Source organism: Chiloscyllium plagiosum, chromosome 15 (assembly GCF_004010195.1).
Source record: "Chiloscyllium plagiosum isolate BGI_BamShark_2017 chromosome 15, ASM401019v2, whole genome shotgun sequence".
Classification (NCBI taxonomy): Eukaryota; Metazoa; Chordata; class Chondrichthyes; order Orectolobiformes; family Hemiscylliidae; genus Chiloscyllium; species Chiloscyllium plagiosum.
In genome coordinates, this window is record NC_057724.1 from 39,646,163 (window position 1) to 39,671,339 (window position 25,177).

The window sequence follows — 25,177 nt, forward strand, 5'->3', positions numbered from 1 at the left end:
CTGGTTCGAGCCGGGCCCGCGTATTGCGACCCAGTAGGCCCATTCCACCCTTACCTGGCCTGATCCAGCTTGCAGATTTAAAAGCTGTGGCAGCCACTGCTCCAGGAATGCTGTAAGCTGGCCTTCCTCTTCCCGTTCGGGAAGGCCCAGCAAATGAATATTTTTTCGGCGACCTTGATTATCGAGGTCGTCAATATGATTTTCCAAGGTCTGGACTCGCTGTTCGAGAGTCCGGACCTGATCCATGGCCGATTGAGCGGTATTTTCGGAGGTCGCGGCCTTTAACTCCACCCCTCCAACTCGGCACTCAATTTCTTGGATTTCTCGGTCGTGCTTCTGCAGCACGGCCGAGAGCGAGTCCCCAATGATTTCTGGATTCTGCAATAAAGGCATCGATCTTCCAATCCAGCTTGGAAATCATTTCTGCAAGGCTTGTCACTGTAGGTAAGTCCCCCGGGGGCGGCTGTGGACGCCTCTGCTGCAGCTGGAGAGGGTGGGGGAGGGGTTCCTGCTTGCTGAGAGCTGCGGGCTCCCTTCCTTTTAGTCATTTTTACTTAGGATTAAATTGTTTAAATGTAATATTACACAACTAATTAAATTACACAACTATTATAAATGATTTGGTGAGCGTGGTAGGGGGTGGGTGACCCACTGTACCCAAGTCTTGGGAGGAGCACTATACACTCAGTCTTGTTGGGACGCCGCCATCTTGGATCCCCAGCCCAGTAGATTTAAACTTGCAGGTTAGTGTCTTAGGCAGGTGAGACAGTTGTTTAATTTCAGTGACTTGTGGTTGGTTAAATTAAAGTTAGCGAAGTAGCTTTTAACATTGTTAAAGAGTTTCTGGGATTTGAAGATAATTCTCAAATTTGCCAAGAAAGTTTAAAAGGAAAGAAAACTATACTTTCAGAATTAGTAAAGAAGTTAGATTTGGGTTTAACCAAGGACAAAAGTAAAGGGAGTTTCTCAAACACTTTGGAATATCAGAGAAACAGACAAGTGCAGTAGAGGGAGAAAAACTTAAGTTACAATTGAGGAAAATGAAGTTAGAAGATAAAGGGAGAGAGAAAGGGAAACGGCAGAGAGAGAAGGTTCTTAGCTGAGCAAAGAGAAGAAAGGGAGAGTCAAAAAGAAAGAATTTGTGCTTTAGAAATTGTGACTTAGTCAGCAAAGTTAAGTTCATAGGATGGAAATTAAAAGAGAAGGTGGTAATATAGATAAATATGTCAAAACTCTGCCGCATTTTGATGAGACACATGTTGAAGTCTTCTTTATTTCATTTGACACATTGGCTAGGCAGATGGAGTAATCTGATAGTTTCTGGGTAATGCTAGTTCAGACTAAACTTGTAGGCAGAGCTAGTCGGTTATTTGCCGCGCTGTCAAATGAAGGTTCAAAAGATAATGAAGAGGTTAAACAGGTTATTTTAAGTGCTGATGAATTGGTACCGGAAGTGAATGGACAGCAGTTCAGAAACATAAAGAAGGAACCATGTCAGACTTATGTTGAGTTTGAAAGAATTAAACGTAGTCATTTTGATAGATGGATGCGTGCTTTAAAGTTAAATAGGACCTTTGAGGGTCTAAGGTTATTCTGGTGCAGGAGTTTAAAAAAACTCATTTCCAGAGATGGTAAGAATTCACGTGGGGGAACAGAAAGTTTAGGAAGTGAGAAAGGCATCAGAATTAGCAGATGAATACATGTTGGTGCATGAGGCAAGCTTCTCGCCAGAATTTCATTCTGTGAGGGATCAAAGTTGGGAGAAGGGGAGATCCTACACTATGAAACCAAGTGTAGAGAACACTGGTAATGGTTCACTCGTAAAAAAAGAAGCCCAAGAGGGTGGAAAGGAGGTGAAAGCCCTTATGTGCTTTCACTGTAAGGGAGTATGACACAGAAAATTACAGTCCCGGTGTTTTCAGAAAAGATGTTTTCATTGCCAGCAGGTAGGACACGTAAGGTAACAGTGCTGGTCATTAAAGAAAGGCACTATGGGAAAAGATGTGGTAAAAGAAGCTAAGCCAGTGGCATTAGTGAAATTCTCTAATAGTAAGAGATGAGTGAATTTGCACTCTTCCTGATCTGTTACACGAGAGTGTGGCAATTTGTGGGATTGATGGACAAAAATTTAGTCCTGATGTAAGGTCTGGTTGGAGTGCTATCTCAAGATTGGGGATGTTACAGTGGGAATAATTGACAGAGTATCAGTTCCAAGAATCTAGTTTGTTCTTGGGAATGATTTAACAGGGCCCAAGGTGAGAATGACACTCCTTATTGTGGAGAAGCCCAAGGAAGACTAAGAAACTGAGGAATTAAAATAGAAATATCCTAGTATTTTCCCAGACTGTGTAGTAACCAGATCTCACTATTATAAGTCACAGCACAAAGGAAAAACTGAAGACAAAGGTGAACGAGTTGCGGTTCCATTAGCGGACTCCCATGTTTTACGTAATGGTGCAGAAGAAACCTGAATAGGCAGAGGGTCAGACAGAAGTGTTTAGTCTTGAAAGGCTAAGGGATTTGCAACAGTATTACAAGACGATGAAAGGTATATATGTGGAACCGTGCTCAGAAAAGGAGACTGAGGATATTCCTGAGGGTTATTACCAGAAAGATAGAATCCTAAAACTTAAATGTAGACCACGGCACGTTAGTACCAAGGAGAAATGGGTTGATATGCATCAGATTGTGTTGCCAGTAGCATGCAGACAGGAAGTGTTATGGGTAACACATGAACTATCGGTGGTCACCTAGGGATACAAAAGACTCAGCCTAAGGTACAAAAACAGTTTTATTGGCCTGGAATGCACAAGGGTGTGGTTAGCCTTTGCCATATGTGCCAAATGGTAGGTAAGCCACAGGCGGTAATAAAACCAGCTCTTTGTTTCCAATTCTTGCATTTGAAGAACATTTTCACGCGAGTTATAATTGATTATGTGGAACCAATATTTGTTAACCATAATGGACGTGTCTACCAGATTTCCGGAGACAATTCCATTATGGTGTGTCAAGGCAAAAAGGGTAGTAGAGGAGTCAGTAGTTTTCTTCACATGTTATGGTCTACCCAGAGAGATTCAGTTTAGCCAAAGGTCAAATTTTACTGTTAGGTTGTTTAAGGAGGTTATGGATAGCTGAGGTGTACAGCACTTTAAATCTAGTGCATATCATCCTGAATCCCAAGGAGCTCTAGAAAGGTGGCATCAGACCTTGAAGACCATGCTGAGAGCATATTGTTAGGATTACCCAAATGATTGGGATAAAGGTATCTCATTCATATTGTTTGCCATTCGAGATGCCCCAAATGAATCTACTCGGTTTACTCCCTTCGAGTTAATACTCGGGCATGAAGTGAGAGGTCCTTTGGTCTTGTCAATTTTTCTTTAATTTCAAAGTCTGAAATCTCACACTGAGATTATGTATGGAGGTGAGGGAGAGATTAAATATAGTAGGTGAGTTAGCTGAACAGCACCTGAAGAGGGCACAACATCGAATGAAGTAGGTGGCAGATAAAAGCTGACTTGGAAGATTTCCCGAGAGGATGACGTGTTAATACTCAGTGATCGGAGGTCCCTTCAAAGCCAGACTCAGTGGTTCCAATCAAATTGAGAAAAAGTCAGGTGAACTATCTAAAGATGCCAGATAGGAAAAAATGGTATTGGGTATGTCATGTGAACATGTTGAAATTGTATTACACGAGAGAGAAAGAACTGGAGAAACAGGTGTTAGTCAACTGCAGCAGAGTGAGGAATCAAATCCAGATGGTGTGGATTTTGATGTGCTTCTAAATATGTTTAAATAAATGAAGTCCTTGAGGATTGGGATAGGCTAGTAAACTACCTGTCTCTTTAACACAGTACATAGTTGAAATATTTGTAACTGCAGCATAATACATACGCCACATTTAAATGGGGAGGACTAATGCTATTGTGCATGAAATAGATTTAGGGGTGTTGTTTATCGGAGCAGTATTCCCTATTGGCTTAATCCTTCCAAAGCCAGACCGGTCCAGAAGAAGATGGAGTCCATGCGGAAAGAGGATATCATCAAACCAAGCCAAAGCAAGTGAAGTTCGCCGATCGTCCTAGTTCCCAAGCCAGGCGGGACTTGACGATTCTGTGTGGATTATTGGAAGGTCAACACCATTACAAAATCAGACTCCTATCCAGTTCCGAGATTGGAAGACTGAATTGAGAAAGTCTGTTACATCACCAAGTTGGACTTAATGTGTGGTTAGTCGCACATACGTTTATTAGAGGCGGTGAAAGAGATTTCTGTTTTTGTCACCCCAAATGGACTATATAAATTTGAAGTGATGCACTTTGGAATGAAGAATGCACCCGCCACATTCCAAAGACTCATGAACAGAGTTGTGGCTTGTTTAACAAACTGCATGGTGTTTTTGGACAATGTAGTAATGTTCAGTAGGTCCTGGAAAGATAACGTGATACGGCTGGCAGATCTCTTTGAACAAGAAGCAAAACTTGGAATAAACTTCAACAGATTTCGTGAAAGCAGAGATGACATTCTTGGGACATAACATCAGTAATGGAAGGTTGACACCACGGAACACAAAGACGAAGGCCATCGAGGAATTTCCATGACCAACCTTGAAGAAACAGGTGCTTTGATTCTTGAGACTAAGCGGATTCTATCAGAATTTTGTTCCAAACTCAGCAGTGTAGTTCCACCATTAACTGATTCGCTGAAGAAGAATGCAAAGTTTCGGTGGACAGAACAAAGCCATGAGGCATTCGACCATTTGAAAGCAATATTAACCACCGCATCAGTTTTAGCTACTCCCAAACTTTTCAAAACCTTTTAAAGTTGCATTGATGCTAGTGACATTGGAGTTGGATCTGTACTGTTACAGGAAGATTAAGATTGGATTGAGCTGAAAGTTGGTTACTTTTTGGAGAAACTCAACATCCACCAGAGGAAATACTCCACGATTGAAAAAGAACCATTGAGTTTGGTACTGGCCTTACAACATTTTAATGTTTATGTGATGAACATTGTTTTGAAGATGGTTGTGTACACGGATCCCAATACTGTTACATTCTTGGAGCGCCTTAAAGGAAAAATATGCAACTCTTTCTTTGGATTCTTATGTTACAGACTTTTAATTTACCTATTGTAGATGTTGCGGGTCATAAAATATAATCGCAGACACATCATTGTGGATTTCACTGGTAAAGTATAGTTAAGATTGGTATGTATTGAATTTTGTATTTTTGTGCAAAGAAGAGAATATGAACGTTGATTAAAGTCAAATGTACATAATGATAATGTGGTTAATGAATAGAAAAAAAAGCCATCTTTTCATTATGATGGTCCATTTTTTCTTAATCAGGGGTGTGTTATGAAGGTGTAGATGTGTACTGTACCTTTGAGTTGAAAAGCAAGGGACGACTGGCAAAGCACTGTGTCCTAAACAAGGGAACAGTGTAACACTTGATCGAAACAAATAGCTGTAGATGGGTTACCATGAAACAAAAACAAACGCAAATTTGGCAAAATTAGTTTAAATTGTGCACCAGGATACCAGACTCCAATCCAATTTGAATTTAGTAGTTTTATAATATTAAAACCAAGGAAACAATCTTATGTTTTATCGTATAAAACCGGACATTTTGAATAGTTACAGGGTGAAATGCCAAAGATCAACAAATGTATACTGCTCGCTGAAGAGCTGTCTGAAAGGTACCTGTGGGGAATCTGGGCTGCAGAACATCGAGGCCGACCTGGTGACAATCTACTGAGGAGAATGGGCAAAGCTGACTGTTTTTGAAATATGTATTTATTTTTTGTAAATCTTAATTGGGATTTTTTATCGGAATAGTATTGTAGAGTGGGAGGTCAAAGATAGGTTTAAGAGAAAGGAGTTGTAAATAGTTAGAACATGGAACAATACAGCGCAGAACAGACCCTTCAGCTCTCGATGTTGTGTCAACCTGTGAACTAATCTAAATCCATCCCCCTACACTGCCCCATCATCATCCATGTGCTTTTCCAAGGATTGTTTAAATGCCCCTAATATGGCTGAATAAACTACATTGGCGGGCAGGGCATTCCATGCCCTTACCACTGAGTAAAGAACCTGCCTCTGGCATCTGTCTTAAATCTATTACCCCTCAATTTGTAGCTATGCCCCCTCGTACAAGCTGACATCATCCTAGGAAAAAGACTTTCAGTGTCTACCCTATCTAATCCTCTGTTCATCTTGTATGTTTCTATCAAATACCCACTTAGCCTTCTCCTCTCCAATGAGAACAGACCCCAGTCTCTCAGCGTTTCCTCATAAGATCTACCCTCCAGAACAGGCACCAACGTGATAAATCTTGTCTGCACCTTTTCCAGTGATTCCACCTCCTTTCTGTAACGGGGCAACCAGAACTGTACACAATATTCCAAGTGTGGCTGCACTATCATTTTGTATGGCATGATGTTACGGCTCCAGAACTCAATCCCTCTACTGGTAAAACCTAACACACTGTATGCTTTCTTAACATCACTATCCACCTGGGTGGCAACTTTCAGGGATCTATGTACATGGACTCCAAGATCCCTCTGCACATCCACACTACCAAGAATCTTTCCATTGACCCAGTATTCTGCCTTCCTGTTATTCTTCCTAAAGTGAATCACCTCACGTTTATCTGCATGGAATTGCATTTGCCACCTCTCAGCCCAGTTCTGCAGTTTATCCAAGTCCCCAGCAACATTCTTCCACTATTCCACCGACTTTACTGTCATCTGCAAACTTACTAACCCATCCACCTATGCCTGCGTGCAAGTTGTTTATAAAAATGACAACCAGCAGTGGTCCCAAAACAGATCCTTGCGGCACACCACTAGCAACCGGAATCTAGGCTGAATATTTTCCATCAAGCACTGCTCGATGCCATTTTACAGAAAGCCAGTTTCTAATCCAAAATGCTAAATCACCCTCAATTCCATGCTCCTGCCTACCATATAGAATCTTATCAAAGGCTTTACTGCAGTCCATGTAAACCACGTCAACTGTTCTACCCTCATCCACATGCTTGGTCACCTTCTCAAAAAACTCAGTGAGATTTGTGAGACATGACCTGCCCTTGACGAAACCATGTTGACTATCTGAAAATAAATTGTTGTTTGTTAGCATAAATCCTATCTCTTATAATCCTTTCCAAAACTTTTCCTACAACAGACGTAAGGCTCACTGATCTATAATTACCTGGGCCGTCTCTACTGCCCTTGTTGAACAAGGGCACAACATTTGCAGTTCTGCAGTCCTCTGGTACAAAACGTGATGACTCAAAGATCAAAGCCAAAGGCTCCGCTATCTCCTCCTTCCCAGAGAATCCTCGGGTAAATCCCATCCGTCCCAGGGGACTAGTCTACTTTCAATCCTTGAATTGATAACACCTCTTTACTAACCTCGCTCCTTTCTACTCTAATATCCCGTATCTCATTCTTCGCCTCTACAATATTCTCTTTGTCATGAGTGAAAACATGAGAAATATTCGTTTAGCACCTCTCTGATCTCCACGGGATCCTCACACAACTTCCCACTTCTGTCTCTGACTGGCCCTAATCGTAGGCAAAAGTGAGGACTACAAGGCTGGAAATCAGAGTCTAGGTTAGAGTGGATGCTGCCTGACCGGCTGTGCTTTCCAGCATTGAGCAGCAGGAAAATCAACATTTTGGGCAAAAGTCCTTCATCAGAACTGATTTTCCTGCTCGGATGCTGCCTGGCCCTATTCCTACCCTAGTCATCCTGTTATTCCTCCTGTAAATAGAAAGCTTTCGGGTTCTCCTTTATTTTACCTGCTAAAGAGTGCTCATGTCCTCTCCTTGCTCTTCTTAACTGTCTCTTTAAATCTTTCCTAGCTAATCTGTAACTCTCCATCGCCTCATCTGAACCATCTCGTCTCAACGTCACATAAGCCGTCTCCTTCCACTTAACAAGAGATGCAGTTTCTTTACCTTATCACTTTCTCCTTGCCTACAGGGACATACCTACCAAGGACATGCAATATCTGTTCCTTAAACCAGCTCCACATTTCGATTGTCCCCATTCCCTACATTTTGCTGCCCCATTCTGTGCATCCTAAGTCTTGCCTAATCACATTATAATTGCTCTTGTCCTGTGGCATGTACCTATCCCTTTCCATCGCTAAACTAAATGTAAACAAATTATGGTCACTCTCTCCAAAGTGCTCACCTACCACTGAATCAAACACCAGGCCTGGTTCATTAGCAAGCACCAGATCTAGTATGGCCTCCCCTCTTATCCGCACTTGGACATACTGTGTCAGAAAACACTCCTGCACACATTGGACAAAAACTGATCCATCCAACGCACTAGAGTTATAGCATTTCCAGTCGATGTTGGAGAAGTTCCTTTCATTCTTATCCAGAATCGTTTTGCCGATCCTCTCCTGCACATCCTTAGAACTCTGCAAAGGTCTGTAAAAAAAACTCCAAGCAATGTGACCTCTACTCTCCTGCTCATATCACCTCAGTAGATGAGTCCTCATCAAATGTTATTTCAGCCACTGTTATACTGTCTTTGACTACCAAGTCCACACCTCCTCCTCTTTTACCACCTTGCCTGTTCTTAATGAAAGATCTAATTCCTGGAACCTGCAGCATCCATTCCTGACCGTACTCTATTCATGTCTCCAAAATGCCTACAACATCAAAGTCCCAGGTACCTATCCATGCTGCAAGCTCACCTACCTTATTTTGGATACGTCTGGTGATGAAGTAGACACACTTCAAACCAGCTTGCTGTCTGCCAGCACATTCCTGTGACCATGAAATCCTGTCCACACCCTCCCTATTCTCATCCTCCTGTGCACTGGAACTATACTTTGGGTTCCCAACCCCCGCTGAGCTTGTTGGTTTTAATATTGTCTGTTGGACTGAAAGATGTTAATCTTTTGATTAAGTAGTGACCTCCGGGATAGTTCTTTGCCTCTTGAATTTTAACAGGTTCCAGCACTGGGTGAATCTTTTCTGTGTGGCTGGTTCAAATTTTTAGAGGGGTTTACCCCGTGTCGTGACAAGACTTGTGAAACTGCTTGACCCAAAGAAGCAGGTCGATGCTGATCTTCTCTCTCTAATGTCTCTCCTGTAAGACCCTCTGGTTGATTTTACCTTTTGTGCCAAGGGGTGTTTATGGGGATTGCTGCAAATATTTGAAACATCATCATTTAGCTGGGACAGTCTTTTGGATTTTTGGATAGGTTAGGTTATTCGATATTCTGTTCTCTCTTATTCGTGTTTCATTCGTTAATATTGTAAATAAATTCTGTTTTGTTTAAAGCTATGTGATGTTACCAGCTGCATCACTCCTGAAATATCAGTATTACACTTGCTAAAAACAACTAGCAAACTTAGGGTTTATGCTACTTCCTTGAAATGTTTTGAGGTGTTCTGGCTGGTCCATAACAGCATTGAAGAGTGCTATCCATGTGTGACAGCTATGTACTTGTCATTAAGAAAATTGAGAATTTCGGCTGAGAACGTGTCCATTTGGCACTTTGGATCTACTTTACCATTCATTATGATCATGGCTGATCCTATCTCAAAACCACATTGCTTTTTTCTGTCCACATCCTTTCAAATATCTAAAATCTTGTGAATCTCCTTTTTGAATATATTTGGCGACCTGGCCTCCAAAGCCTTCTGTGGCAGAGAATTTCACTGGTTGACCACCCTTTGAATGAAGAAACATTTCCTTATCTCAGTCCTAAATGGTCTACCCTATAACCCCAGACTTATCCCTGGTTCTTGACTGCTTAAGCAAGGAAAGCATTGTTCCTACATCTCATCTGTCTAAAGTTATTGGAATTTTATTTATTTCCATCAGACCCCCTCTCATTCTTCTAAATTGTAGTGAATTCAATGCCAGACAAAAGCTAAGGCTAATTTTAAAAAGCATTTTAAACACACCAGCAATATTTTCCTCATACCATTGATACCGTACTAACAGTGATACATTGAAACACTGAAATAATTGTGAGAAGCCATCATAAACTTGTCCTTACTTTTTTATTGGAATTTTGAGGATAGCCTAGCTATTCTAAGTTGTAGATTATTGATACTTCCTCAAATGTTTTCTATCCAGGCAAAAGAGGCTGTAAAAGCTGCAGAACAAATTGACCCAGATAATTTCTTCACACAGTTCAATATCTACAAAATTGCCATTTTGGAAAGTGATACACAAAAAGGTAGGTACTACATTGCTAACTTGCAGATAAAAGATCTAATGAACTTTTAACTGCATTTTGTGTAAAGTTATAATATTGCAAATTACCAGGAGTTCTCTGATAAGGAATTGAAATCATAGGTTTATTCAAATCCTCATTTGTTTTGATTAGTAACTTATACTTGAATAGTGTGATTCAAGGAAAATTTGGGGAAATTAAAAGTTATGTGGGAGGGGGACTACAGAATTAAATGGAAATGAAAACGATTGATTCCTCTCCCTTTTTTTCTTCTCCATATCAATGGAAATGCCATATAATAATTCAAAATAAAATTGATAAACATATTTTATTACATTTTTCCTGATAACACTCCTGTACCTTATTAGTTGTTTTCAAATGGCAAACTTATATGCCAAATTAAATAAAGTGGAATTAACTCAACATAATTGATTAATTCAATATTCACTTTACAAAGAATGACTGGAAGGATCTATTTCCCATGATTTTCTCTTTTTCAGCTATGGAGGCAATTAAAGCGATCGGAAAACTGGCAGAAAAGCTTGTGGAGTGTGAACATAACATCGTAACCAATAGAATTTCAGTGACTGATTTTTTGAGTCTTGCTGCACATTTTGCTTTAGAGGTAAGGAGAGCATTATGTGAAATTCAGATAGTTAATGCAGAAGCTTTTCCTGTCAAGCATTTTAGTTTATAGGAAATGTTCTGAATTGTCTGAAGCAACTTATAGTGGTGCACCAAAATAATTAGCCTATCAGTTTCAGGAACAGATCTTTAATTGAATTTGTCAATATTAGTACTTAGAAATTGAGTTCACTGGAGAAGAAAATTTGATGTAGTAGGTGCTGAGACTGTGGTGCACAATAGCAAATGCTTAATGGATATATTAAAGACATTGCACAAGGTTTATGTTGTCTGCTGTTGTTTCCATAGTTTAAGCGTGCAGCCATAAACACAATGCACTGCTGATCAGATACACACTCAGCCGAGGGCCCAGGTACCAATGATAACTAGCTCATCATTCTTAAAATCAACGTATCGGTTTTAAAAGGGAAGTGCATTCTGGTTAATGCAGGTGCTGGAATTCGCTGTGAAAGACTCTGATGGGAGCATCCTGAACAAAAACAGGGATAAGGTTGAGAGAAAGTCCTAAGGGAAATAAGTAAGATGAGAAAGGTTTTTTTCTGGAGCAGGCCATTCCAAGATATGTTGAAAGGACTCTGATTAAAGATATCCATGGAAGTCAATGTCAAAACTTTGACCCAATGATCCTAGAAAGGGAAAAGTTCACTGACTTCATGCCAGTGGTCAAAATCATACAATTCCCACAGTGTGAAAGCAGGCCATTCAGCCCATCGAATCCATACTGCATTTCTGAAGAGCATCCCACCTAGACCCACTGCTTACCTCTCCCTGCAACCCTGCATTTCCCATGGATAATCCACCTAGTTGTTGTGGTTCTGTTCGCCGAGCTGGGAATTTGTGTTGCAGACGTTTCGTCCCCTGTCCAAGTGACATCCTCAGTGCTTGGGAGCCTCCTGTGAAGCACTTTTGTGATCTTTCCTCCGCCATTTGTAGTGGTTTGAATCTGCCGCTTCCAGTTGTCAGTTCCAGCTGTCTGTTGCAGTGGTCGGTATATTGGACCCAATATACCGACCACTGCAATGGACAGCTGGAACTGACAATCGGAAGGGGCAGATTCAAACCACTACAAATGGCGGAGGAAAGATCACAGAAGCGCTTCACAGGAGGCTCCCAAGCACTGAGGATGTCACCTGGACAGGGGACGAAACGTCTGCAACACAAATTCCCAGCTCGGCGAACAGAACCACAACAACGAACACCCAAGCTACAAATCTTCTCACAAACTTTGAATAATCCACCTAGCCTGTACATATTTGGACTGTGGGAGGAAACTGCAGCACCTGGAGGAAACCCACCTAGATACTGTGAGAATGTGCACTGACTGAGGGTGGAATTGAACCCAGGCTGCTGGTGCTGTGAGGCAGCAGTGCTAACCATTAAGCCACCTTGCCATGCATGGTCTGTGAAGATCAGATGGCGTCTTTAAAATTCTTTCTCCTACCATTGGAATCACTGGCCTCACACTTTTGTCAACTCTCCACACACGCAGCAGAAATGTGGGCAATCAGGACACACCCCAAGCATTCAAAGGCTACATCTTATTCTTATGCACTTATGCTGCTGCAAGTCTCACATTCCAATCTCCAACTTTCATGCACTTTGAGCTGTTGCCATGACGCACACATCCCGAATCACATGAAGGTATTTTGGGTGATGAAGGATGGGAAAAAGTTGTGGCTGTATGAGCTGCTCCTTTTTGGAGGAATTTTATGTGCTGAAATGATTCCTCAAATTCCAGTGGCAGTAATTATTGTTTTATAAGTTGTTGCATTGTTTTGGAACTTTGGTGGGGGGGAAACGATCAAAACAGTAGCACTTTAGAAAGGAGGAAGAGAGACAAAGATGGAGATCACATGGTCAAAGAAAGAAACCTACACTGCTGTCTGACACAGCAGTGAATTTGCACTATTCCCTTTGCGGTTTGAGTTACGGTATCTCTGGACATTAGATTGTATCTAAGAAAAATTAACGAACAACAAAATTCACTGCCCTCCTTGGAGGAGCCTGTGTAGCAGAGCTCACAGGACCGGAGAAGCTAAGTGTATAGTTTTAAGTGTAACCTTGCTGTAAATCTAGAATCGTGAGTCGAGTGAGATATTTTTATTGAGATCTGTCTCTAGATTGTAAAAATATAAAACATAGGTATTAAGTTAAACTGGGGCAGCGCTTTATGGAGCAGTAAGATGGGGCTATTTTCTGCACCTGCAGATTGCCAAGGAGCAAATATGGCCTTTAGATTTGTACTATTCTTGTCGGATGTTGGAGATTAAGGAGAATTTCCATGATTGTATCTGCAATGTGTGTGTTTGGTTGTGAATTCTATCAGATCGCATGGATCGTTTGAAGCAGAAGTTAGAGGCCATTAGGAATTTACAGGAGCTAGGGGGTGGCACTTATTGGAAGGGAGAAAAATTACAAATACAGTCAGGTAGATGGGTTACCTCCACGAAAGGTAGGAAAGGGAGGCAGGTAGTGCAGGAGTCTCCTGTGGCTATCCTCATATCCAACAAGTATGCTGTTTTCGAAAATGTAGCGAGTGACGGACTCTCAGTCAAGTTTCTGGTACCAAGACCGGCTGTAATATAATGAGGGGTACATCCAGTTCCAAGCGATCGATTGTGATAGGGGACTCTCTAGTCAGAGACACAGAGAGATATTTCTCCGACCGATAGCGAGAGATAAGAGTGGTGTGTCGCCTCCCTGGAGCCAGGATCAAGAATATCTCTGAGAGAGTGCAGAATATTCTCAAAGGGGAGAGGGACCAGCAGAAGGTCGTTGTGCATATTGGAGCTAGCAGTATTTGAATGGAAAGGGATGAGATTCTGAAGAGAGAATATAGGAAGTTGGACAGGAATTGAAAAAGGACGTCCTTGAGGGTAGTAATCTCTGGATTACTCCCAATGATGCAAGCTAGTGAGGGTGGGAATAGGAGGACAGAGCAGATGAATCCGTGGCTAAGGAGCTGGTACAGGGGGAAAGGTACACATTTTTGGATCATTGGAATCTCTTCTGGGGTAGAAATGACCTGAATAAGAAGGATAGATTGCACCTGAATTGGAAGGGGGCTAACACACTGGAAGGGAGATTTGCTAGCGCTGCTCAAGAGGATTTAAAACAGAAAGGTAGGGAGGTGGGACCAAGGGAGACAGTGAGGAAAGAGAACAGTAAGAGACTGCTACAGTTGGAAAAAAGGACCAAATATAACAGTCAAGGCAGGCAATAACAAAGCAGACACTGAGGTAGGACAGATAAATTAAACAGCATGTATTTCAATGCAAGAGACCTAACAGGGAAGGCAGATAAACTTGGGGCATGGTTAGCAACATGGGACTGGGATGTCATAGCAATTACTAAGACGTGGCTCAGGAATGGATAGGACTGGCAGCTTAATGTTTGAGGATGCAAATGCTACAGAAAGGATAAAAAGGGGGCCAGGAGAGGAGAGGGATTAGCATATTTGCCATGGGGTAACATTACAGCTGTAGTTAGGGAAGATATTCCTGGGAATATGTCCACAGAAGGTGTTTGGGTGGAATTGAGAAATAAGAAAGGGATGATCATCTTACAGGGATTGTACTAGAGATCTCCCAATAGTCAGCGGGAAATTGAGAAAGCAATGTTTAAGGAGCTCTGTTATCTGTAAGAATAATAAGGTAGTAATGGTAGGAAATTTTAACTTTCCAAACATAAACTGGGATTGCAATAGTGCTGTGGGTTTAGATGGAGAGGAATTTAAGTGTGTCCAAGAAAATTTTCTGATTCAGTGTACCTACTAGAGAATGTGCAAAGCTTGAGCTACGCTTGGGAAATAAGGCGGGGCAAGTGACTGAGATGTCAATGGCGGAGCACTTTGAGGCCAGCGACCAAAATTCTATTAGTTTCAAATTAGTGATGGAATAGGATAGGCTGGATCTAAAAGTTGAAGTTCTAAATTGGAGGAAGGCCAATTTTGACGGTATTAACCAAGAACTTTCAAAAGTTGATTGATAGTTGATGTTCGCAGGTAAAGGGACATCTGGAAAATGAGATAACGAGAGTGCAGAGACAATGTGTTCGTATTAGAGTGAAAGGCAAATCTGGGTGTGCTTGATGATAAGAGAAATTGGGGTTTTGGTCAAGAAAAGAAAGAAAGCATAGGTCAGGTGTAGATAACAGAAATTAAGTGAATCCTTAGAAGAGTATAAAGGTGTGTACGTCAGAGGGAAATCAGCTGTGCAAAAAGGGGACATGAGATAGCTTTGGCAAATAGGGTTAGAGAGAATCCAAAGGGATTGTATAAAAAACATTAAGGACAAAAGGGTATATAGGGAGAGTATAAGGCCTCTCAAAGATCAGCAAGGCAGCCTATGTGTGCAACCACAGGAGATGTGTGGTAGACGTGATCCATATGGACTTCAGTAAGGCTTTCAACAAGTTCCTCATGGTAGACTGGTTAGCAGGGTTAGAACACATGGAATACTGGGAGAACTAGCTATTTGGATACAGAACTGGCTCAAAGGTAGAAAATAGAGGGTGGTGTTGGGTTGCCTTTCAGACTGGAGGCCTGTGAGCATTGGTATGCCACAAGGATCAGTGCTGGGTCCACTGTTTCTCGTCATGGTATACAAATAATTTGGATGTCAGCATAGGAAGTATAGTTAGTAAGTTTGCAGGTGATACCAAAATTGGATGTGTATTGGACAGCGAAGAAGGTTACCTCAGAGTACAATGGGATGGAGTGGCAGATGGAGTTTCATTTTGGAAAAGCAAATCAGAGCAGAATTTATACACTTAATGGGAAGGTCCTGGGGAGTGTTGCTGAACAAAGAGATCTTGGAGTGCAGGTTCATAATTTCTTGTAATTTGAGTCACAGTTTGATAGGATGGTGAGGAAGGCATTTGTATGCTTTCCTTTATTGGTCAGAGCATTGAGCATAGGACGTAATGTTGCATCTGAATAGGGCATTAGTTAGGCCATTTTTCAAATAATGGTTGCAAATCTGGTCCCCTTCCTATCAGAGGTTTGTGGAAGTTGAAAGGGTTCAGGAAAGATTTATAAGGATGTTGCCAGTGTTGTTGGGTTTGAGCTATAAGGAGAGGCTGAATAGGCTGGATCTATTTTCCCTGGAGCGTTGGAGGCTGAGGGTGATCATAGAGGTTTATAAAATCATGAGGGGTATGGATAGCTGAAAAGCAACATCTCATTTACCACTTGGAGCCTCTCAGACTCAACATCGATTTAATAACTTCAGAGCCTGATTCCGTCCATCCGTGTTTTTTTGCTCACTCTCACATCAGGGTCCTGTCATGACGTGGGTTGCTTTCATATACCCATTCTCTCCTTTTTACTTCCATTGTTGATTATTCAGCAACTCTTCTGTCCTCGCATCTGCCTATCCCTTTCAATTCTGTGTCTGTCTGTCTCTCTTTGCACTCCATCTCCACCTATTTGCTCAGTTTTGCCATACACATATGCAAACTCACACAAGCCTAACTCAATACCTCACCTCTTTATCCTGCCCCAATGCTTTCTGTCCATCCTTTTCTGGTCCATTCATTTAGCTTGTATCCTCATTAAAAGTTGCATTTCCACCCGATTTGGTGCCATCAGCAAATTTAGGAATACTAGACTGATTCCCACAGCCAAATTGTTCAAATAAATTGTGAACATCAATAGACCTGGCCTGATCCTTTCAGTCCCCTTGAGTAAAAGTCTGCCATCCTGAAAATGATTTGTTTCTTCCTACTATTACAACATCAAATCAGAACCCTAAAGTTTTCAAACATTTCTTATTTCTAATTTCAGTTTTTTTTAAAAAGAAGGGCAGATTGTTTGGCGATTGTTCAGCGATTGTTTGGCGAAGTCCTGTGTGAAGAGGTAATGTCTCACTTGAAAATTAGAAGGAAAATGTTTAACAGAGAGACGCTTAACAAAAAGAGACAGTAAGGCTGACATGCTCCTCCTCTTAGCAGAAAACCACCAGAAATAGGAAAAGAGAAATGTGTATGATAGGCTAGAAATCCTAATGTATACACTAGAGTTCTGTGAAAGCTGCAGGTTTGAGAACAGCCATTTTAAGCACCCGTAGGACAGGTAAATCAAAAGGAGAATATTTCTCACTCCTAAATGTATTGGGTTCTCGTTTTCAATCAGTAATGTGCTGATTTTTAGTTGGTTCAAATCACCCCTATATCCCTGGTTCTGACGCTGAACTTAATTAGGAATGTGGCAATAGACAGGGTGAAAGAATCTGTTTAATAAATACAAAAGATAAGTATAATACAGTTGACACAATCAATTATACAGAGGACAGTAATTAATACACTATTAAATTTGACGCAGGTTAAGCACTATTAAAAGTTAACCAGCGATTTTAGTCACAAACTTCAGTCAGGCTTCCTACACTTGTGGTTCCCTGTACTGTCACCAATCACCTTCCTCTCCCTGCTCGTTAGTTAGGAAACTTTGGGGTCTCAGGAGTTCCGGTTCGCCACTGAGGAAAAGCACAGTTATAACGTACAGCTGGCTTTTGATGTTCTTGCCATTGGTTCTTTTGGTTCAGAACAGGCCCGTGTCTGTATGCTCTTGTTTGGATAGCGCTTGGTTGGCTTTCCCCCCTCTTGGATGACCTTTGTTGCGATGATGCCCTTGGTTTGGTTTTTCGATTCAGCTTCGTTATTTGACCTCTGTTGTTCTTGGTTCTGAAGCTGCTTATTGGGGCTGAAAGCTTATGGGGAGGCTGTTTCTGCAGGACCTTGTTGAAAAAAAGCTCTCCTTCCAGGCTGGGCGTTATACAGAACTGAGTGCCTAGTTACCTCCCCTCAAATCTGTGTTGTCCATTGTATTTCTGGTGTTTCCTTCTGAAGTCAACTGGCTCCCTAATAAGTGTGTTGCTGGAAAAGCACAGCTCATCAGGCAGCATTTGAGGAGCAGTAGAATCGATGTTTTGAGCATAAGCTCTTCATCATTTTGACTCTGATCTCCAGCCATTTTCTCCTGGCTTCCTGATAGTTAAGAGTATATGTGAATGTATTTTTATTGAAGTTGAATATCCAGTATCACTGAGGCTCCATACAGGTGTGTAACCCGATGTGTAAAAGATAGTTCTGGTTCAGAGTGTAAGGTTTGGTTGATTGCTTTCTTAGAATGGAGGTGTAAATTGGAATTCCAGGTTGAACTGTAGTCCCAGGCAGAAATCATTCTGCTTTTGTGTGTATTTGTTGCAGCCTGTGTTTTGGATTTTGTCCATATTTTAGATATTAGAAAAGGCCAGGGTTTTGTCCAGTATTTTAGATGATAGGGATTTTTGCACAATCCTGCAAGTGCTGCCAACCCGTTCAAAGGAATCAGGACAAGGGAATTTTTATTCATCCTACAAAACCAAGGATCTTGAGATTGACTGCTCAACTATCAAAGTCAATGCTACTTATACCATCTAACCAGCTCCTATTTCTTCCCTTTCTTTTAGCTTGTTATCATGTCCTCTCTCCACTCTGTCCATCCCAGTGGGGGCTGACTGCCATTTCAAGTCTGGTAGGAGACATACCATCATTCTGCCATTCTCACATTTGGATCACTTAATCTGAGGTATCAACATTTTTTCTGAATCAGCACTCTATTCTTACCCCACCCCCCAAACTATAGTATAAATGCTGTCCCCTCCACGCTTCAATTCACTTCTGATGATGAGTCATCATGACTCGAAACGTTAGCTTGCTCTCTCTCCATTGATGCTGTCTGAGTCACTGTGATCTCCCACATTTGTTGTTTTCGGTACATGTTCCAGGATTTGTAGTAATTTGTTCCTACATCTAATAATTGTCTTTGCATCTTTTTTTCGAGAATAATGTAACAATTGATTTTTTATTTGCACCCCTTTCCCATTTTTGCGCTCCCTATATGTGTTGCATTCATCAACAAGATGGTGGCAAAGTAAGATGCTCCAGCTGAGCTCCTCTGCTTGCCAGTCACTTTTCCTTTTTCTTTCTTTTTCTCCTTCTTTGCAGTTTTTCTTTCCCTGTCATCCAACTTCTAACTTCATAAACTACCCTATCTGGATGGAATGGAAAACGCCCCTGGGATGGGCGACGAGTTGGAGACCAGGCCAGTGCAGGAAGCGAGTTGCAGCTGGAGCAGAGCGAGCACGGGCCTGGTTCCAGAAGCAAGTTGCAGCCGTAGCGGGAGCGCAGCAAGCATGGGCCATCTGGGAGGATGAATCTTGGAGGCAAATCTGGAACAGAGGCTAGTGCTGGGAGGCAGTGAGGCTTTATATTCTGAAGCTCAGCAGGCACGGGCTCAGTGGAAAAGGACGACAACTTAAGTACTTTAAAGATCCTTTTTATTATCATTCTGGGACTTTTTAAACTCTGTAATCCCATGCTAGTCTATTTTTAAAAATCATTTCAATTCTGTAACAACACTTAAAAGTATTTGTACCCAGGTATCCTGTATCTAAGCTGACGCCAAGAAGCGACATTGCAAACTTCACTGCACTCATTTGAGTGCACGTGATATTAAAGGCTATTCTATTTCTTCTCTCAATAGTTAATAAATTCACTCTTGTTAATTCAAGCATACCATTTACAGCAATTGAATTTCACAGAGATTATTGGTCTGTTGCGCAGCATTCGAAGTTGTTGCATGGGTGTCATTGTGGAAACTTGAACCTTCACTTGTGGTGAGGTGGCTATCGGAATCCATGAATGACATGTGCAGTGAGAAACTTTTATTGTTGAGCAATCATGGTTCTCTTCTTTATGGTGGCGGACAGATTGTTGACTGACACAAGATGAAACTATTGTGGTGGATTAGTCATGCTAAATTTCCCAAAATGTCCAATGAATGTGAAAGCTAGATGTATTAGCCATTGAAAATGCAAGGTTAGAGGGATAGTTTAGATGGTAGGTCTAGGTGAGATGCTCTTTGGAGAGTTGGTGTGGACTCAATGGCCTGTTCCCACACTCTTGGGATTCTATGATTCTATCATGATTGCTGCTAGCTTAGCAGGAATTTGATCATCAGTGGTTGCACACTTTCTGCACTTGTGAGTGGAACCTCTTGCATTTCTGACAGTTGTTTCTATTGATATGTTTGTGAAGAGTCACTTGTACTGTCTCATCAGCTCCCTGCATGTAAGAAATTCATTGCAAAAAATGACTACTTGGAAAGAAATCAGTGAAACTCTTTTTCATGATGTCCAGGGTCTTAGTGACTGCCTAAATGCAGTAGTGGATGGCAAACTAGGATATGTTCGTGATGTTAGGATCCACTACTATAGAAATTGAGGGCTACAGTGAGCTTCACAGCCACTAGCATTATTTGTCGTTGGAGTTCTGATTTTACCAGATTCATGGTAGTTGAAAATAAGGATAGATCGTATCAAGACTTTTTAGTGAAATGGTGTTTCTTTGTAAATATCCGCAAGTATAATGTGATGTTTCAAAATTTTAAAAATGATTGATGATCTAATCCTTGCAATCTTACATGTCCACTTTTTTTTCAGAATGACCAGGAAGATGTTGCCAGAATGGCATTTGAGTATTTATGTGAATACTCCCAAGACTGCAGTCAATTGTTAACAGCTCTCAGGTATAGACTAGTTGTTGATTATGCTGGAAACCATCTTATGGCTTACATTGATAATTCTAAAACTTTTGCAACACTTACGGTTACATTGTTAGAGTCCAAGTCACTGTCTGAAGGAGTTTTTTTCTCAACTTGTGACTTGACTACCTTTGCAGAGTGCACAGTGTAAACAGATTTAAGAATATCCAAGGCTGCAAATTCGATTTGCAGCCAAGTCGATCAATCCAATTGCTTGAAATGTTTCGGCCCTCATTTGTATCCAGATGTTGCTACCAGTGCGACATTCCTAATTTGGTATGGTTCTAGATGTCATTCCCCAAATTCATCTGTTCCCAGGTGAGTTTGGATAAATGGCTTCCATTCTTTATTTAATTGTACCTTTATTAGGTCACAACATGAATTAAAAATGATCTCCTCTGTTTGATACATTTCTCCTAGACCAAAGAAATTTATGTTTTAAAAATGAGCCACTTAACCAGGTTTTCTTAAGCTAAAGAAAGAGTAGTTTTGTTAGCTACTAATTGTAAGAAGTGGGGATTTCAAGACTAGGGAGCATATTTTAAGGTGAGAGGAGAAATGTTTGAAATGATACAGTGGTTTATATGTAAAATGAATTTCGAGAGGAAGTGCTGATGAAGGTACCGTTACAACTTCTTAAGTACATTTAGATACGTACATAAATAAGATATGTTTGGAGGGGATATGGGCCAAGCACAGGCAAATGGGACTAGTTTAGTTTGGGATTATGATCGGCATGGACTGATTAGACTGAAGGGTCTGTATCTGTGCTGTAATACTCTACCACTACTCTAAGTGATAATATGACAGAAATGCTAGTGGATTAGAAATGATAAGTGAATCCAAAATAATATAAAACTTAAACTGATCAGTCTCTGAGTTTCATGAAGAGTGGACGGTGGGATGTTGGAGTCTTCATGAGTGGCATTCAGAGCAAATAAGAGTACTTGTCTTTCATTCCCCCAATGACAGGCTGCAGGCCCTCAGTTTCTTCCTCTCCAACAGACCCATCCAGTCCCCCTCCAACCGTACCCGCCTCCGCCTTGCTGAAATAGTCCTCAACTTCAATAACTTTTCCTTCAACTCTTCCCATTTCCTCCAAATCCACAGGGTGGTCATGGCACTCCCTTAGGCCCTATCTATGCCTACTTATTTGTTGGCTACGTTGAACAGTTCATCTTCAGTACATACTCAGGCACTGTTCCCCAACTCTTCTGCTGTTACATCGATGAGTGCATCCAGGCTGAACTGGAGCAGTTCATCAACTTCACCAACAACTTCCACCCTGTCAAATTCACTTGGTCTATTTTGGACACTTCCCTCCCTGTTCTTGACCTCTCTGTTTCTATGTCGGTGACAGTCAACGGAATGACATTTACCACAATCGCACAGACTCCCATAACTACCTGGACTAGACTTCCTCCCACTCCACATCCTGCAAAACCTCCATTCTATTTTCCCAATTCCTCTGTTGCATCACACCTGCTCTGATGAGAAGACGTTCCACTCCTAAACATCCCAGATGTCCACTATTTTAAACAACTTGCATTTCCCCTTCTCTCTCATCCAGATACCCCTCCACTTTATCACCTCCATTTCCCGATGCACTGATTGAAACCCCACTCTCACAAGAAACGTAATAAAGGCAGGATCTCCCTTGTCCTCACCTTCCACCCACTGGTCTCCGCATCCAACATATCATCATCAAACACTTTTGCCAACTCCATCTCGACCCCACCACCGAGACCATCTTCCCGTCCCCTCTCCTCTCTGCCTTCTGCAAGGACTGCTCCCTTTGTCACTCCTTGGTTCGTGCTACTCTCCCCTTCAACTCCCCTCCCCCCAGCCTTCCCAGTACTTTTCCCTGTATTTGTAAAAGATGCAAACCCTGCTGGCATATCATCCCCCTCACCTCTGTCCAGGGCCCCAAACAGTCCTTCCAGGTGAGAGAGAGGTTCACCTGTCTCTCCTCCAACCTATTTTCCTGCATGTTATGCTCCCACTGGTGCTCTCAACATCAGTGAAACCAAATGTAAACTAAGGGACGTTTTGCTGAGCATCTCAGGCAAGCTAGCAAGAGCCAGCATGACATCCCAGTCACCGTCCATTTTAATTCCCCTTACCATTCCCTCTCCGACATGTCCATCTCAGCTTCCTTCATTGCCACACTGAATCAGACTGCACATTGGAGGAATGCCACCTTATCTTCCGCCTGAGCAGCCTACAGCCCGGAGGACTCAACATTGAATTCTCCGATTGCAAATAACCTTCCTTCCCATCCCCCAACTCGTTTCTAGTCCTGCCTCCTCTCTTCCACTCTACCGACCACCCCTTCAGCTGCCAACAGGACTCATTCCTCCCATCGACTAATTTGGTCCTTTCCACTATCTGTGTACAGTTACCACTACCTCACTATTCCACCCCACCCCCCATCTGCAACTCCCCTGACCGCCACCTCCATTTCTGAGAAGAGTTATACCCAAAATGTTGACTCCTCCTCTTCCTGATAGTGCCTGGCTTGCTGTGTTCTTCTGGCCGTAGATGCTTGTTTACTTTGTGCTTACACCCATTATCATGAATTGCTTCAGGAGTCTGGTGATAAGGCATATTAAGACCCTGCTACCCCTCACTAGACACTCTGCAGTTCACGTATCAACCAAACCGCTCAACAGATGATGCCATTTCCACCATCCTCCAACTGCCTCTCACCCACCTGGAGAAGAAGGAAACCTACATCAGACTACTGTTCATTTCTACATTTAACATTATTGGTCCTCAGCACCTGATTGGAAAACTGGGTCTGCTGGCCATAAATTCCTCCCTTTGTAACTGGATCTTGGACTTCCTGACTTGGGGACATCAGTCAGTCCAGACTGGGAACAACATCTCTAACACCATCACACTGAGCATGGGCGCCCCACAAGGCTGTGTGCTCAGTCCATTGCTGTTCACTCTTCTGACACATGACTGTGCAGTGATGTACAGGTCGAATCATATCATTAAGTTAACCGATGTAGTGGGTCTCATCAGCGTGAGTGACCAGTCAGCATACAGAGAAGAGGTGCAGCAGCTAACGGCCTGGTGTAGAGCCAGCAAACTGTCTCTGAACATGAACAGGACGAAAGAGATGGTTGTTGACTTCAGGAGGGCACTGAGTGACCACTCTCCACTGAACATTGATGGCTCCCCTGTGGAGATGGTGATGAGCACCATATTTCTTTGCGTACACCTGGCAGAGAATCTCACCTGGACCCTCAACACCAGCACCCTAGCCAATAAAGCCCACCAGCATCTCTACTTTCTGTGCAGACTGAGGAAAGCCCACCACCACCCCCCCCCCATCCTCACCATATTCTATAAAGGGTTCACTGAGTGTAGCCTGAGCTGCTGCATCACTGCATAGATCGTGAATTGCACCATCTTGGATCTTAAGTCCCTACAACGGTTAGTGAGGACAGTTGAGAAGATCATCAGGGTCTCGCTTCCCTCCATCACAGACATTTACACCACATGCTGCATCTGAAAGGCTAAGAGCATTGTGGAACACCCTACACACCCTCACTCAAACTTTTCTCCCTCCAGACATCTGGCATAAGATACAGGAGCATTTGGTCTTTCGTGGCCAGACCATGCAACAGTTTGTTCCCCCATGCCGTCAAGCTCCTTAACACAATATGATCGGACTCCTTCGATCTGAAATTCTTTGCACAACTTTGAATTGCTGCTCGTAAAATGTCTATTATTGTAATGTGTGTATTTCGCACTACTTATGCACTTTATGCTGTACTTGTTTGTAGTGTGTAGTTTGCGCTGTCCATGTAGCACCCTCGGTTCTGGAGGAACGCTGTTTCGCTTTTGCAGTATCAGTTGTATGTAGTAGAAATGACAAATAAAAAGCTATGCTAATCTAGATCTCTTGGTTGGATAGCATTTCAGTGATAGTGATCACAACTCCCTGACCTTTACTCTCGGCATGGAGAGGAATAGGAGCAGACGATGTGGGGAAATATTTAATTGGGGGAGGGGGAGTTACAGTGCTTTAGGCAGGAATTGTGGAACTTAAATTGGAAGCAGATATTCTCATGAAAATGCATGACAGAAATGTGGAGATTATTTAGGGAACACTTGCTGCCAGTGTTGGATAGGTTTGTCCCACTGAGGCAAGTAAGGGATGGAAGGGTGAAGGAACATTGGATAACGAGATGAGGAAGAAGGAGCTTACTTAAGGTTGAGGAAGCAAGGGTCAGACAGAGCTCTAGAGGGTTACAAGGTTCCCAGGAAAAAACTGAAGAATGGATGAGAAGAGCTTGAAGGGGGCATGATAAAGCCTCGGCAGGTAGGATTAAGGAAAATCACAAGGCGTTCTACACTTAAATGAGGAACAAGAGGATGGCTAGAGTCAGGGTAGGGCAGATCAGGGATAGTGGAAGAACTTGTACCTGGGGTTGGAGAGGGTAGGGGAGGGCCTTTATGAATACTTTGCTTCAGCATTCACTACTGAGAGGGACCTTGTCATTTGTGCGGCCAGCATGAAGCAGGCTGATACACTCGAGCAGGTTGATGTTAAGAAGGAGGATGTGCTGGAAATTTTGAAAAACTTCAGAATAGATAAGTCCCCTTGACCAGATGGGATATACCCAAGATTTCTACAGGAAGCGAGGGAAGAGATTGCTGCACCCTTGGCGATGATCTCTGCGTCCTCACTGTCCATTGGAATAGTACTGGATGACTA

General features: G+C 42.2%; 1 protein-coding gene across 1 annotated transcript in view; it reads left to right on the forward strand.

Annotated features, from left to right (window-relative positions):
* The window catches only part of tex11 (testis expressed 11), a 228,271-nt gene that overhangs the window by 98,518 nt on the left and 104,576 nt on the right, over positions 1 to 25,177 (forward strand). The window contains exons 14-16 of the mRNA XM_043705303.1: positions 10,118 to 10,220; positions 10,718 to 10,842; positions 20,345 to 20,430. Of these exons, the coding sequence (XP_043561238.1) occupies positions 10,118 to 10,220; positions 10,718 to 10,842; positions 20,345 to 20,430 (314 nt within the window). The remainder of the gene's footprint in view (positions 1 to 10,117; positions 10,221 to 10,717; positions 10,843 to 20,344; positions 20,431 to 25,177) is intronic.